This window comes from Mustelus asterias, chromosome 3 (genome assembly GCF_964213995.1).
Source record: "Mustelus asterias chromosome 3, sMusAst1.hap1.1, whole genome shotgun sequence".
NCBI classification, from domain to species: domain Eukaryota; kingdom Metazoa; phylum Chordata; class Chondrichthyes; order Carcharhiniformes; family Triakidae; genus Mustelus; species Mustelus asterias.
In genome coordinates, this window is record NC_135803.1 from 76,454,002 (window position 1) to 76,470,987 (window position 16,986).

General features: G+C 43.6%; 1 protein-coding gene across 1 annotated transcript in view; it reads right to left on the reverse strand.

The window, feature by feature from the left end:
- The window catches only part of LOC144491434 (glypican-1-like), a 220,672-nt gene that overhangs the window by 94,550 nt on the left and 109,136 nt on the right, over positions 1-16,986 (reverse strand). The window contains exon 2 of the mRNA XM_078209249.1: positions 12,245-12,403. Coding sequence (XP_078065375.1) covers positions 12,245-12,403 — 159 coding nt within the window. The remainder of the gene's footprint in view (positions 1-12,244; positions 12,404-16,986) is intronic.

A 16,986-nucleotide genomic window follows, 5' to 3' on the forward strand; every position in this document is an offset into this window, starting at 1 on the left:
GGTCCTTTGCATGGTCTCATTGGATGAAATGAGGGGATTGGCTCCAGATTTATAAAAATTCATAGCAGAGCTGGCAGCCAATCAGATGTCTGCCACCTGAAAGAGATTCTACGCTTCAGGTGTTGGCATCAGTCTCGTAGATCACGGTACTTCTAAAGTATCACCGTGCGTTGCATGTTTTATAAGCTTTCTATCTCTTTCTCCCACCCCACTCTTCTCCAACTCTAGAACATAGAACATAGAACAGTACAGCACAGAACAGGCCCTTCAGCCCACGATGTTGTGCCGAGCTTTATCTGAAAAAACTCTCTAGATGAAATCATTTCCGTTCAATTCCCCTTTCATCCTTCAGCCATTCACTTTAAATCTATGCTCGCTGGTGACTCCTCTGCAAATAGAAATAGGTCCTTTCATATCCACTCTGTCAAGGGCCATCATTATTTTATGTACTTCAATTAAATCTTCCCTCAGCCTCCTCTATCTCAAGGATTAGAACCCATAGCAGAGTTAAAATACAGTCAGAGATAAAACTGGTACCCTAAAGCTTATGCGTTCTGTGGGAAACTTTGCAGGAAGGAAAAAAACCCAATGGTAAAAAAAATGCAGTATTAAAAAGCATATCTGCTTTCTAGGAAGGGTCAAAGACTTGAAAAGAAATCACAGAGTTAAAAAAAGGGGCCAGACAGAATAGCTATAGGAAAAAGAGGAAGCGCTTCAGACTTAATGGAGTGTAAACCAATTGTATCAACAATGCAGTAGCCGATCTCCCCTGAAGCTGTCAATCAAACAGCCTCAGAAAATTTGATGGAGTTGAAGGTGATTGTATAAACATACCCTAATGGCTGTATTGAAGTTGACAGCTCCTGTCAATGAAAGCAGTTCAAAGAGGTTTCAGAGCATCGGGAGCTTATGAAATTAACCAAGGGCAATGCCCTACTATAAAATGGAGTGATGCTGTGATTTTGAAGGCTTCTAGGTGTTCATGGGGCATGGATTTTAATGTGATCAGGTGATTTCAGAGCTTTTACAGAACACAAAGACAATGATGTACAATTTTACCAGACAGGTTCCTGAAATCACCATCCTAAGAGTTATTTCCAAGTTTCCCAGCGCAATATGGTGAAGTGCAGGCACGAGACTCGCATCCCTGGGGAGAGCCCTAAGGTCAACCTTTTTCCCCAAGCCTGAGCCCCCCTACCCTCAGGTCCCTTGAAGATTCCCCCCCCCTATAACCTGGCAGAGGTGGTATAGACCATGGGCACAGTTGGAGGCAGCATTTACCTCCTTTATCCCCAACGGAGCCCATTGCACCTGGTTTCCGGTAGTCAGGACCATGAGAGATTGGCGCCCACAAGACTTCGAGCTGGGAGAGGTGGGAGCATCCCAGGAGGCCAGAGAATTCTGTTTCAAATCCGCTAGTTACATTCAAATCAATGGTAATTCTCTGGGTGAGAGCCTGATGTGGCCATGTGAAGCGGCTGAGAGATTTGCAATGGGTTTGGCGCCTGGCGAGAAATCCGATTTGGCCCTCATGTCCAATTCAACAGGCCTTTAGGGATCCCGGCTGAGGCTAGCGGCCCCGGAAAATCACTTCTGCAGGTTAGATACATTCCAATGAGAGAGAGAGAGAGAAATTCCAAGAGGAGGACTCATCATCATCTGTAGTTAAAAATAGTATCAAACTTAAAGAAAAATCATATAATTGTGCAAAGGTGAGTGCCAGGTCAGAAGATTGGCCAGATTATAAAGAAAAGCAAAGAATGGTTAAAAAGGAGGGAAAGGTTCCGAGTATGAGAGCAGGTCAGCTGGAAAGATAAAGATATACAGTTAGAGCTTCTATAGATGAGAAAATAATTAATAAAGGGAGAATTGGGCCTAGAGAAAGGAGTCTAGATAATTAATAATGGAAAATAAGGAGATGGCAGATGAACTGAACAGGTATTTTGCATCGGTCTTCACCAAAGGGGATACAAGTGACATCCCAGAAATAGCTGTAAATCAAGACATGGAAGGCAGGGACGAACTCAGGAAAATTACAATCACCAGGGAAGTGGTACTGAGCAAATTGTTGGAGCTGCAGGCTGACAAATCCCTGGTTCCTGATGGACTTCATCCTAAGGTCTTAAAAGAATTGGCAGCGATATAGTTGATATATTGGTTTTAATTTTCCAAAATTCACTGGATTCAGGGAAGTTTCCATTACATTGGAAAATAGTGAATGTAATTCCTTTATTCAAAAGGAGAGGGAGACAGAAAGTGAGAAACTAAAGTCCAGTTGGCTTAACATTTGTCATAGGGAAAATGTTCGGAGCATTATTAAAGATGGTATAGCAGGGCAATTAGAAAAAGTTTAAGGTGATTAGGCAGATTCAATATAGTTTGTGAAAGGAATATAATATTTGACCAGTTGATTGGGGTTCTTTGGAGGAGTCACATCTGCTGTGAACAAAGGGGAACCAGTGGATGTACTGTACCTAGATTACCAGAAGGCATTTGATAAGGTGCCACATCTAAGGTTAATATAGAAAATAAAAGCTCATGGTGTAGCAGGTAACATATTGGTAAGGATAGAAGGCTAGCTAGCTGACAAGAAACGGGTCTTTTTCTGTAACGAGTGGTGTGTCACAGGGATCAGTGCTGGGGCCTCAACCTTTTTACAATTTATATAAGTGGCTTGGATGACAGGATTGAAGAGATGGTGGCTAAATTTGCTGACAACACAAAGATAGGAAGAAAAATAAATTGTGAAGATGACCTAAGGAGGTGACAAAAGAATATAGATAGATTAAGTGAGTGGGCAAAGATCTAACAAATGGACTATAATGTGGGCAAATGTGAAACTGTCAATTTTGGGAGGAAGAATTAAAAAAAGCATATTATCTAAATGGTGAGAGATTGCAGAGCTCTGAGATTCAGAGGGAACCGGCTGTCCTACTGCATGAATCACACGAGGCTAGTATGTAGGCAAAGCATGTAATTAGGAAAGCTAATAAAACGTTATCATTTATTGTGAGAGGAATTGATTACACTTCAGTTATACTGGAGAGATGACATCTGGAGCACTGCGTTCAGTATTGGTCTCCTTATTTTAAGGAAAAATGTAGAAGGAGTTCAGAGAAGCTTCACTAGACTAATACTAGGAATGAGCAGATTGTTTTATGAGATAAAGGTTGGAGAGGCTAGGCTTGCATCTGCTGGAGTTCAGAACACAGTAAGAGGCAACTTGATTGAAACCTTGAAGATCCTGAGGGGTTTTGACAGAGTGAATGTGGAGAGGATGTTTCCTCTTGTGTGGGAACCTAGAATTGGGAGTCACAGTTTAAAAATAAATGGTTGCTTATTTTAGACAGAGAGGAGGAGAATTATTTTCTCTCAAAGTCACGAGTCTTTGGAAACCTCTTCCTCACAAGGCAGTCGAAACAGTGCCTTTGAATATTTTTTTAAGACCGAGCTAGATAGATTTCTTGATAAGCAAGGGGGCAAAAATGATCAGGGGCAGGCAGGAATGCAGAGTGGAGGTTACAATCAAGTTTAAGTTTATTTATTAGTCACAAATAGGCTTACATTAACACTGCAATGAAGTTACTCTGAAAATCCCCTAGTCGCCACATTCCGGTGCCTGTTCGGGTACACTGAGGGAGAATTTAGCATGGCCAATGCACCTAACCAGCACATCTCTGAACTGTGGGAGGAAAATGGATCACCCGGAGGAAACCCAGGCAGATACAGGGAGAACGTGCAGATTCCGTACAGACAGCCACCCAAGCCTGGAATCAAACCAGGGTCCCTGGCGCTGAGAGACAGTAGTTCTAACCACTGTGTTTCGATCAGCCATGGTCTTATTGAATGGCAGGGCAGGCTTGAAGGGCTGAATGGCCTACTCCTGTTCTTAATTTGTATGCTCATAATTAATCAGTTTCGATTCAAAGGACAACCCTATGCTGCCCCGTCGATAAGATGAATTCTTCCAGATAGGTCTCAGACAATGGTGAATAATTGGGACTGTGTTAGTTGTGCAAACAATGGAAAACGCATGGTTTTAACTAGTTAAATTCCAGCAGCTCCCTGCACACACGTTTCCCCAAGTCTTCGCCCTACTTGGTTATATCCAAGGCCTCAGGATTTAAGTGTCGCTACATGAAGAGAGCCTGCACTCCATATTAGACAGGCAAAAAAACTCTTTAGTTGTGCGCCTACATAGCAACTGACTTCATTTCAAAGTTATGTGGAGACCAGAGAAGCAGCAATTGTTCTCCTCAGGGGAGATCTTATGGGAGGTGTTCAAAATTCTTATAGAATAGATTAAGAGATGTTTCCATTGGCAGAAGGATCAATAACCAAAGGACACAAATGTACAATGTTGATAAGAAAAGAAATGAAGATGGTAGGTTTTTGTGGAATGCACTGCCTGAAAGGATGGTGGAAGTAGATTCAATAATAAGTATCAAAGGGAATTGGATAAGAAGGAAAACTATCCAAGGCAATGAGGAAAGGGACTTTCATTTTAGAGCGCTTTCAAAAAGCTGGCATTGCATTAATGGGTAAACATCTGTGCTGAAAGATTCTGTGAATCCATCCAAAAATATCCATTCGTAGTGAATCACTGAAATGCCTTGAAAATGTGATGATTCGGTATCTATCATTCTTTTTCAGTCCCGTTCATTACAATCCATGAAGGCAGCTTTTGATTCAAACTTCCCATGGTCCCGGGTCATGATGTGCTCAGACCGTCTGGAAACCACGAGGTTTGTTTGCTGGAGCCCAGTGTTGTATGTAGCAACAAGCCAACTAATGTACAATGGGATTGTTGTCCAGCCACTAATACATAACAAAGGAAACAAAGTTGGCTGGTGGATATGCCACAGCTTGATGCCCAGTGACCAGTACCCAAGACACCACTATGTCGAAATCATTGCTGGCTGGATATCCATCGGGCACTGAAGAATCTACTTCAGGGCTGCACTGGGCACAGCAACAATCAATTAACAGATGGCATTAGTTTATCCATTGGCTGTGTTGAGAAGCTTAGTTTGCTAATCTCCACAGGCCAACAAGGTTGACTCTGTCGTCTGTATGAAGTCATTTCATCTCATCCAGGTCTCATTGCTCCTGTGTTGGGGGTGTGATCAGCAATGGTTCATTTGCAGTTATTGATTTGCCCATTGAATTCTACTGGGGAGGAGGGCATCATCTTTATTCAAGTCTCACACACATCATACATTCATGATACACTAGGTTCATTGAGAATAAATGGACTGAGGGAGAAAAACATAATCCAACCCCCTATACCAAAGCGTACCTGTACCGGAGCACCTGGAGGAAACCAACAAAGACAAGGAGGGAATGTGCAAACTCCACACAATCACCCAAGACCGGAGTTGATCCTGGATCCCTGACTCCGTGAGAAAGCACTGCTAACCACTGTGCCGTCTCCAACACTCTTCCACCGTGGTAATGTTGGGGAGTTGCTCAGTGAAAATGAACAATGAGATGGCTCACTGTTGCTAACATTGCCAATGTCTAGAGCCAGTGGCATCATAACAACACAGTAAGAGCTTTAACAACAGCAGGTTAAAGTCCAACAGGTTTATTTGGTAGCAAATGCCATTAGCTTTCGGAGCCCTGCTCCTTCGTCAGATGGAATGGATATCATAGATATCATAGATATCCACTCCATCTGACGAAGGAGCAGGGCTCCGAAAGCTAATGGCATTTGCTACCAAATACACCTGTTGGACTTTAACCTGGTGTTGTTAAAACTCTTACTGTGTTTACCCCAGTCCAACGCTGGCATCTCCACATCATCATAACAACACAACAGAGCCCCAAACGTACATCACTGTGAAATCAATAAATAGCCAAAATGGATTCAACAATGCCTTCATCGTGTAATTATTTTGCTACCTAATTATTTTTACTTGATTTGACAATTGATTCAAAATAGTTTCTAAACAATCCTTCCCTTGTCAATAAAGGGGCTGGAGTGCACCAATGATGCAGGAAGGAAAGGCTAAAATAATCAGCTTGAATTCCCATCAATAATCGCTGCTTGAAAGTACATTCGGGTCAAAGTCCAACATGGTGCCCATGCAAGGCTCTGCATCGTCCAGAGAGAAGTGAAGGATTGACAATGACCTCAATTTTTGTCAAGTCAAGCCAACTCTGGAGTTCTTTAAAAGATGGCAGATGGGGCCTGATACTGGACTTCGCACCCCATTCCTGTGCCTGGGATAAAATGGAAGGTAGCCAGCCTGCATGCAGCACTCCTGCCCTTGCCAGCGCAACTGCAAGTTTGGGCAGTGCTTCACCAAGTGGCCAACTGTTGCACACATGCCAAGGCAGCAAGCACCATCATGGAAGGTATTAGAGCCAAGACCAAACAAGTTGCCACTTAACAGCCACATTTTTCAACAGAGTCACGAAGGAGCAATTACGAGCAGGATGCTTCACTGATTTTTCTCCTCCCTTAGCTCTAGGAATGCCCCAATTGAGATCTGCAAATTCCACTGGGAATCAAACCTGGACGATTTCCTGACCTTTACTGCTCATTACTGCTCTGTGTAATACATTTACTCAACAGCACATCAGTCAGGTTTTGAAGGATCAAGTGAAGAAGTGAAGCTTATAATATGCCATGCAGCTCCATGCCTTTCAAACATGCAACCAAACCAACAGAAAGAGTCTTATATCGTCAGCCCCAAAGCTATTCAGGATGTTTTCTCACAATACTGCCAACTCCTGCACGGACTTGCTGAGGCAGTTTCATATGCAAGAAAGAACTGTTTGAAAAATCGCTGCTGTCTGATGAGAGAGAATTCAAAGCAGATCATCAAGGGAAATTGAGGGAAAGAAGAAAGGAATTTCGCCTTCTGACAGGGAACCCCTTTCTTCTCCATCCAGCCAGTTAGTGGGCCCTGACAAATAGTCAAGCATCAATCTTCAGGAGATGTGAGGGTGTGGGGGTGAAGGCAATAGTAGCTGCACTTGGAGAAATGGATAAAGATCAAACCTCAACATCAGACAAGCAATGGATGAGCTTCATTAAATCACTAAAGGATAATGATCAGACCACTCAGCGCCAGCAAAATTATAACACAGGTTGAAATCACTAAATGATTGACTCTACCTCCCACTGTAGTGAGAGGAGGGGAGCACAATCTTGGTACGGTCAATTGGCTATGGGTAGCAGTTAGTCTGAGGATATTTGGATAGTCACCCATAGATTGGTTACAAACATTTCAAAGATTGGACAGTTACACTTTTCCTCTGTGAGCCCATTTGATAAAAGTGGTGTGGTGAGCAGAGAAGTCGCAGGCCTTATCCCTGGTCTGAGCAATTAGCCATCATGGCAGCCAAGAGCTATGGAGTCCCACAAATGGACACAATTTCCATGCCCCTGCCTCAGGAATATGACAAGAGTTTTAACAACACCAGGTTAAAGTTCAACAGGTTTATTTGGTAGCAAATAAACCTGTTGGACTTTAACCTGGTGTTGTTAAAACTCTTACTGTGTTTGCCCCAGTCCAATGCCGGCATCTCCACATCAGGAATATGGACAGGTGAAAAAGGAGGATGGGGGTCTGCAATTCACCTTAGCACCGCTACCTCCTCCATAGCCCCAGCAGTAAACAGTGCGAGGAAAAAAGACTAGAAAGAAGCCTATTCATAAGTGTATTAAATTTCACAACCTCGGGAGGTGCCAATCTGCTTTGTCCTGGATAGTGTTGAGCTTCTTGAGTATTGTTAGAGCTGCACTCATCCAGGCAAGTGGAGGGTGTTTTACCACACTCCTGACTTGTACTTGCAGATGATGGACAGACTTTTGGGGTCAGGAGATGAGTCACTCACCACAAGATTCTGACCCTTGGACCTGCTCTCATAATGTAGAGATGCTGGCGTTGGACTGGGATAAACACAGTAAGAAGTCTCACAACGTCAGGTTAAAGTCCAACAGGTTTATTTGGTAGCAAATACCATAATCTTTCGGAGCGCTGCTCCTTCGTCAGATGGAGTGGAAATGTGCTCTCAAACAGTTCAAACAGACACAAAATCAAGTTGCAGATTAGAATGCGAATCCCTACAACCAGCCAGGTCTTAAAGGTACAGACAATGTGGGTGGAGGGAACATTAAACACAGGTTAAAGAGATGTATATTGTCTCCAGACAGAACAGCTAGTGAGATTCTGCAAGCCCAGGAGGCAAGCTGTGGGGGTTACTGATAATGTGACATAAATCCAACATCCCGGTTTAGGCCGTCCTCATGTGTGTGGAACTTGGCTATCAGTTTCTGCTCAGCGACTCTACGCTGTCGTGTGTCGTGAAGGCTGCCTTGGAGAACGCTTACCTGAAGATCCAAGGCTGAATGCCCGTGACTGCTGAAGTGCTCCCCCACAGGAAGAGAACAGTCTTGCCTGGTGATTGTCGAGCGGTGTTCATTCATCCATTGTCGTAGCGTCTGCATGGTTTCCCCAATGTACCATGCCTCGGGACATCCTTTCCTGCTCTCATAGCTATGGCATGGAGGAGTTGAGTTTCTGGCCAAGATGATTCTGCCCCGCACCAAACCCACAACCACAACAAGCCAACAGTGGGGGTTTTGATGATGCCAAGGGAGCATGGCCTTAGATTCTCTCTGGTTAAAGATGGTAATTGTCTGACACTTGTTTGGCATAAATGTTACCTGTTACTTTTCAGCTCGAGTCAGAATGTCGCCCAGGTCTTGCTACACGTGGGCACAAAATGCGTCAGTACCTGAATGGAACCACATTTTTCTATGTAATGTGTCCTTCCTGATAGAACCTTACCTTGACTCGACATAGCAGTTTTAATTTTCTATTCACACTCTGCCACTTTTGAAGTTGAGGGGGAAAATTGAGGAAGCTAGTCAAAAAAAAGTGATTCCTGGCTGTATTGGTAGAGGCAAATGGTACAAAAGAAGTTATGTTAAACATTTCAAAATCCACTGGTTAGGCTTCTCAGATAAAGGGCTGTCTTTATTTTTGTACAGTGCACATTTGCACAGTGGTCATCTCTGCTGCCTTACAGCACCAGGGACCCCAGTTCAATTCTGGCCTTGGGTGTGTAGAGTTTGCACATCATCTCCATGTCTGCATGGGTTTCCTCCGGGTGCTCCAGTTTCCTTTCACAGTCCAAAGATGTGCAGGGTAAGTGGATAGGCCATGCTAAATTGCCCCTTAGTGTGTTCCAATATGCGTGGATGGGCCTGGGTAAGAGCCTCTGTCAGACAGTCGGTGCAGACTTGATGGGCCGAATGGCTTCCTTTCGTACTGCAGGGATTTCATGATTCTATTCTAATTTTGGCACCACAGTTAAGGAAGGATGTCAAGGCCTTAAACAGGATGTAAAATGGTACCAAGGATGAGGGACCAGTTATGTGGGGGGACTGGCATAATTCTCCTTAGGGCACTGAAGGTTAAGTGGAAATCTGATAGAAGCCTTCAAAATTATAACAAGTTTTGAAAGAGTAGAAGGGGGAAAATGGTTACCATTGGTAGGAGGGCAACAAACCAGAAGATATATATACAAGATTATCAGAAAAAGAACGTGAGGGGAGTTATGATCTGGAATGCATTGCCTGAAAGGGTGGTGGACACTCAACAACAAAATATTTGAAGGGTTGAAGGGCAAAGAGCAAAGGGTAGTAGGAATAACCAAGTTTCTCTTTAAAGAAGCTTGGCACATGCATTTCAAGCAAAATGGTATCAGTTCTGATATTATATGATTGATGGCCTGGTTTTCAGACATTGTTGTGCCTGCAGAATGACAGGTCAACTGTTTGCAGGTGCAGGGTCTGTTGCGAGTTCCCTCTGGAATTGAATGGGGCAACTGCTTCACTGTAACACCCGTTTGTGGTCCCATTTGAAGACAGGCAATCAAATGAGCAAATATGTGACTGCAGCTACTCAAGAGGACCAATGGATACTGAACTAGTCCAAAGATGAATAGGTGCCTTCAAATGAAACTGGACTCAGAACAACTAACTAGTTCAGACCAACTAACATAAGCAGTAGGAATCAGGTACAACATGAATTAAAAGGGCCTTGGCAAACTTTTCCTTAGGTTTGGTGAAGAAGAAGCATGGCTCCATTTTGCTTCCATTACAGTGATGTCTGTTTGATTCCTCTCATTGAACCTCAGTGCTTATTAATAAAAGGTCACCAAAGCAGATTCCAGCAGCCGGAGTATTTTGCTTCTACCGTTTTTACAATAACTATACAGTAGCACAGTGGTTAGCACTGCTGCTTCACAGCTCCAGGGACCTGGATTCAATTCCCGGCTTGGGTCACTGTCTGTGAGGAATGTACACATTCTCCTTGTGTCTGCGTGGGTTTCCTCTGGGTGCTCCGGTTTCCTCCCACAGTCCAAAGATGTGCGGGTTAGGTTGATTGGCTGTGCGAAAAATTGCCCCTTAGTGTCCTGAGATGCGTAGGTTAGAGGGATTAGTGGGTAAATATTAAGGGATATGGGGGTACGGCCTGGGTGGGATTGTGGTCGGTGCAGACTCGATGGGCCAAATGGCCTCGTTCTGCACTGTCGGGTTTCTATGATTTCTATGTACAATGTCCTAGTTTCTTGCTGTGATGGAAGCACACCATTATGTTGATCCAAGTCTGGATTCTCTGTGCAAAGGTCCAAACACCCACTTTTCAAACTCACAACCCAGCAGAATAGTGAGATCCAGTTACCAATGGCTGATCAGAAAACAAGAAGCTTCTTCTGCCCTTGTAAGTGTGGGAGCCAAATTTCAGAGACTCAAACGCTCAGTATTTCAAAACATTTTTTTCCACACAAAAGCACAAACATAGAGCAAGTTACTTCATGCAGAGGCAATAAAGCATTCAATTTTTAAACCACCTTGTCATCTCAATCCAACCTGCTCTTGTCAGAACCAAAAAAAGATCTCCAAACAGAGCATTAACAACCATATAAGTCACTTGAACTCTTCCATTAGATCCCAGCCTGTAATTTCTCCCGGTAACTATTTTTCAATACATAAATCACCCAAACACCCTCAATTAGATTCCAGCCATTTGACAAATGGATACTGTCAAATCTCAGTATCTATTTGACAATATATAAACAATTCAAACAGCTTGGTTGTAACTCATTGCCACATCTCCAACATTCCATGTGTGATTTTGGCTCCATGATAGCTTTCTTGCTTGCAAGTTCAGAGATTGAGAGTTCGTAGACCATTGACCAACACATCAGCTAGGCCACCACCACTCCAGTGCAGTACTGAGAAAGTGCTGCACTGTTGGAGGTGCCATCTTTCAGATGATCTGTTGAATCAGAGCCCTAAGGGCCTGATGAGATAGATGAAGATCCGAGCTCACTCCTTTCATTGCTGTACCAACACCACCAGAATGGGACTACCTTGTCAATTATCTCATGTCCTTGTTGTGCCCAAACTACTTTCCTGCTTTTACCCAGTGTAACCACACTTGAAAAAGTAATGAATTGGTTGTGAAATGCTGAGAGACATCCATCAGGTCTACATAGAATCCCGACAGTGTAGAAGGAGGCCATTCAGCGCATCGAGCCTGCACCAACAACAATCTCACCCAGGCGCTATCCCTGTAGATCCAAATATTTACCTGCCAATCTCCCCCAAAACTAAGGGGCAATTTAGCATGGCCAATTAACCTAACCCACACATCATTAGATGTGGTCTTGATGGAACAATATAAATTATTTTCTTCATTTAAACTCCTTAATTAGATACCAGCCTGTAACTCACTCCTAGATATCTATACTTTTCTAGATAAATAAACTGGATTCTTTGATTGGATCACAGGTTGTTTTCTGTATGTTTGCAGCACTGTAAATTGCCACAAATAACCATCATCTCACAACAGGAGTTCACTTTAGTGACTTATAATTTTGATTCATCAAATTAATGTTGCATCAGGAGTATTTTACACAGGCTGGAACTGGGAAAATGTATGGCACCAACTGTGTCACCTTCATTCTTGCCATTTCAAGATCCTCAGCTTGAAGGCAAGAACTCAAAACCAAGGTCAGTCTTCCAATAATAAACAGAGTTATAAACACGGTTGGCTGTCTGATATGCCTTCTCTCAATCACCTTGTGAGCCCAGACAAACCTGCTCTAAATATTGCAGGCTGAATGCCACTACCTCTTTCCTCCCTGCATGCCCGCAGCCTGGTCCCATGCGGCTACGCCTGAGATCATGGCAACCTGCATGAAGTCCAGAACTTACTGTCAAAGCTGTTGTGCTGTGTGGTGAGCATCATCTGCACTGTGTGGCTGGCGTTCCTCACCAGTGCCTCAAACTCACTGTGGCTCCTCTTGGCCAAGTTGTCCTCCATTTCGTTGGTACAGCAGGTGTAACCCTGTGGGCAGATCCGCAGGTGCTCTCCTGAAACACAAAACACATCCAAATTTGAAAACAAAGGTCGGTGAAAAGGGCAGGATGTTCTTCTACTAAAGGTCTTCCAAAACATTTCCAAATGTTCCCCAATGTAATCTCCCAATAGCCCACTGAAAGTTAACAGAATTACAGAATTGTTTCGGCACAGGAGGCCATTTGGCCCATCATGTCTGCACCGGTTTACCGAGCGAATAATTCATTTCATGCCATTCTCCTGCCTTCTCCCCATAACCCTGCTCATTTTCCCTTTTCAGATGACAATCTAATTCCCTTTTTGATTTCCAAGTTTGTGAATGATTCAAAACTTGGAAGCATTGTGAACCGTAAGGAGGATAGTGCAGAAGTTCAAAGAGGTATAAACAAGTTGTTGGAATTGGCAGATGGGTGGCAGATGAATTTCAATGTGGAGGAATGTGAAGTGATTCATTTTGGTAGGAAGGACATGGCGAGACAATATAAATGTGCGAAAATAAAGGATACAACTCTAAAGGCGGGTATATACATGCGTAAGTTGTTGAAGGTGGCAGGACAGGTTAAGAGGGCAGCTAATAAAGCATACAGTAATCTAGGTTTATTAATAGAGCATGGAATGCCAGAGCAAGGAACTTATGTTGACACTAGTTTGGCCTCAGCTAGAGTATTGCATCCAGTTCCGGGTGCCACACTTCAGGAAAACTGGGATAGCATTGGAGAGAGATCAGAAACAATTCGCTGGAATGGTTCCAGGGGTGAGGAACTTCAGTTATGGAGATGGATTGGAGAAATTAGGATGTTTTCCTTAGGAAAGAGAAGGTTGAGAAGAGATCTGATAAAAATCATGACGGACCTGGACAGAGTAGATAAGGAGACACTGTTCCCATCCGTGAAATAATCAAGAATGAGAAGCAACATATTTAAAGTAATTGGCAAAAGAAGCAACGGTGATATGAGGAAAAACATTTTCACACAGCGAGTGGCCTGGAGTGCATTGTCTAAGAGTGTGGTGGAGGCAGATTCATGGAACGTTTAGGTATCCTTGGAGACAGGAAGATTAAGGAAACATTTAATAAAGGTGTTCAAAATCACAAGGAGTCCTAATACAGCAGATTGGAAGAAGTTGTTTCCATCGGCAGGAGGAACAGTAACAATGGATAGGAATTAAGATCATCGGGATGGGGAGATGAGGAGAATTCCTTTTTAAAAACACAGCAAGTAATTACGATCTGGAATTTACTGCCTGGTAGGATGGTGGAAGATTCAACAGTGACTTTCAAAAGGGAATTAGATAAAAACTTGAAAAGAAAAAGTTGTAAGTCAGTAATTGGGGAAAGGGAGGGTGAGTGCGACTATTTGGATCACCCTTACAAATATATGCCCTCTTCTGTGCTATTTGCTTGAAGCTAGCATGGCACCAATCATTTTGTATTGGCTGTGGCCGAGTTGGTCACACTCTTACCTTTGACCCAGAAAGTTCAAGTCCCACTCCAGGGATTTGAATACAAACTCTACGTTAACATTGCAGTGAAGCACTGAGGGTGTGCCGCACTGTCTGCCCTGTGAGGTGGATAGAAAAGATCTCCAGACATTGTTCTGGAGAAGAACAAGGGAGTTTTAATGGTGTCCCAGTCAATATTTATCCCTCAGCCAATATCACCAAAACAGAATATCTGGTCATTGCGGGAGCTTGCTGTGTAAATATTGGCTGCCACATTTTCCACATTCCAAAAATGTCTGTACTTCACTGGCTGTAAAATGCTTTGGATTGTTCAAAGGTTGTGCAAGTTCTATCTTTCCTTCAAAGAGCCGGTGTGTTTACAAAGTTCAAAGAGCAACAACTGGCATTCAGGAGACTGGGGAAAGGGCAACTGACCCACAACACTCAGCATAGACCATGAAAACCCCATGGTTTGCAAGAGGCCAGGAATAATGTCTGAAAAATTCAGGAAAATTCCTAATCAAATCCCTAAAATAATCAGAATAACCCATAACATGCCACTCAAACTAACCTACCCCATTCGCAGAGATCCCACCTTCCTGAGGCATACAGGTCCATTTATGATTGGAAAGGTTCATGTCAGCAATTGTTCCTTATTCCATTTTACTTGATTCCTGTCTGTAGCTTGTCTGTGAGCAATCCGACTGGCAATGCACCAATATAAGGAGATTTGAGGTTTTCCAAGTCTTGCACTCTCAGGGTTGTGCACTGAATATGTTTGGATGAAAGGCTTACTGGACACCCTGAAAACTATCATGCCTGTAATCTCCCAAGATAGCCACCTGGAGCAGGTGGGATAAAGAACTGAACACATCTATCGAAGCATCCTGATGCATACACTGCTCGCAAAACCAACACATGATATGGCTGGCAGAATAGCTCACTTCAGCCACCTTTGCATCTTATTACAATCAAGTTGTAATGGTCGCACAGCCTTGAGTGCAAACTGAGCGTCTCCCTATTCTGCCCAAAAATGGGACTTACTAGTAAGCTCAGAAAATAGTACCCTAATACATCAGTGTAACAATTTATCATTTTGTCCATCAATCATCTTCCTTCTAATGGAGTGTACACACACTGTGACTTGGATTTCCCTTAGCTTTTAAGATTGCTGTGCAGCCGTACATGTGCAAACTTTGAAGTGAACACTGCTTGTTTTATAACTTGTGTTTTTCTTGTGGGACAACATGCAGCTTAGAGAGTGCCAGTTAGTGTCCATTCTGCCTGGTCAAACCATGCCCATTAGAAATTGCGTTGAGCTGACATACGAGTAATTTGCAACCTGACATAGGAGGAGTAGATGCCCTTGGACCCTGGATTCCAACATTTGGGGTTTTCCACACCTCATGGCAGGGTCTGTGGTCGATGAATTGATCAAGATTTATTGCTGTGATTCATCAACAATTCCATTCTTATTGTATAATGCGACTACCAGGATGGTAGAAGGTGAATTAAATGGACCTTGCTTTGTTGTTACTTAGTCATTACTACGTTCCCATTTGTTAAAAATGCGGGGCAGAAAGTAATAAACAAAACAATCAGAATCAGCATCAAACATTGACTGAAAACAAGCAATTCATACATGGCTGCCATTCAACCAGTTTAGGACTAGACTGTTCAGTTAGAGTGATCTGCAAATGCACATCCCTGGGTTGCACATGAGGACATTGGGTACAAAGGGTTTCTGGTCCTCCTCCATGTCAACTTTTCATCTCTTCTCAAGCAGCCCATGTTAAGCTGCCAAGAGGACCACTTGCCTCTGATACCTTCTCCAATGGCTGCTTGTGTTCAGCTGAGCTATATCAGTAGAGTACTCAACTGGAGGTGGCATCACAAGCAGAGCCCAGGTTATGTAGAAGCTCTTCCAGGGTGCAATTCAACACCAATGAGGAGCTGGAGGTTTGGCCACCTTTTACCCTGTGCGCTGGAACAATCGGGGAGGCACTCTGACTGCCACCCCAGAGTAGATAAGTCAGCATAGACGAGGGGGATCAAACCTCCTCCACTCTTAATCTATATGGCTCATCTATTCACTGGACTTTGCTACTGCGCCACAGGGAAGCTGCATTGTTAAGCTCAATTAATTTTCATTGGCAGCAACGCAACTCAGTTTCCCTGTGGTCAAATGGATAAGTACAGTAAGTAATCTCACAACACCAGGATAAAGTACAACAGATTTATTTGGTAGCACCAGCTTTCGGAAATGGATAAGGACACTGTGCTGTGTGGAGCAGATCACAGGTTCAATCACAGAGTAAGCCAACTCCTCCCTCTGGGATTCAACAACCATAGGCTGTAGGGGAGGACTTGCGGGGGAGAAAAATCAGCCACCACTCTACTCCTGATTGACCCAGCACTGGTGAAAGGGAAATCATACCTCTCACTTCTCCTTCCCTCCCGGATTCCTCCAAACATTCATTTTCCATATATGCATATGAAGACTGGCACTGCCCTTGTATACCAGACAGCATCGCATGAAACTATCAACAGTCACCATTTCCTGTAATTGGGAGAGTTGTGTTGGAAGTGGAGAGGGTGCAAATTAGGGAAAAAATTCTTGATGCCAGTCCTGCCCTCTTCCCTCTGTCCATCAATCCACCATGCTGACAGGGATTGAACAGTAACCCAGAACGTGCAAGCAAGAGATGAGATAAATAGAGAACTTGCTCCTTCGCAAATCCATCAAACATGCTTTGTCAATCAGAAGCGATGCATGCATTGACATGCTGGTCTTACATCATCGTTTTGTATCGTATGAGTGATGGCCCAGGTTAGGGTTAGGGTTAAATTCAAATATTAAAGTGCAACCTCTTGCAATAACTCAAGATTAGCTGGCATTGTCCTCTGGGTCTGGTCAGATACAACAAACGTGGACAGGGACTCAAAGCTAGCCAAGGTGCAGGTTGCTGGATGCACAATGCGCAGCTCTCTGCATGTTGGCTGACGGACCTGACATGGCCCAAAGTGACCACCTCAAACAGTCGGTGACCTGCGAGGGGTTCAGTTGGTAACAGTCTGGCCTCTGAATCAGAGGCTGTGGGTTTGAATGGCATTCTAGAGATGCGAACACATAATCTAGGCTAACACTCCACTGCAG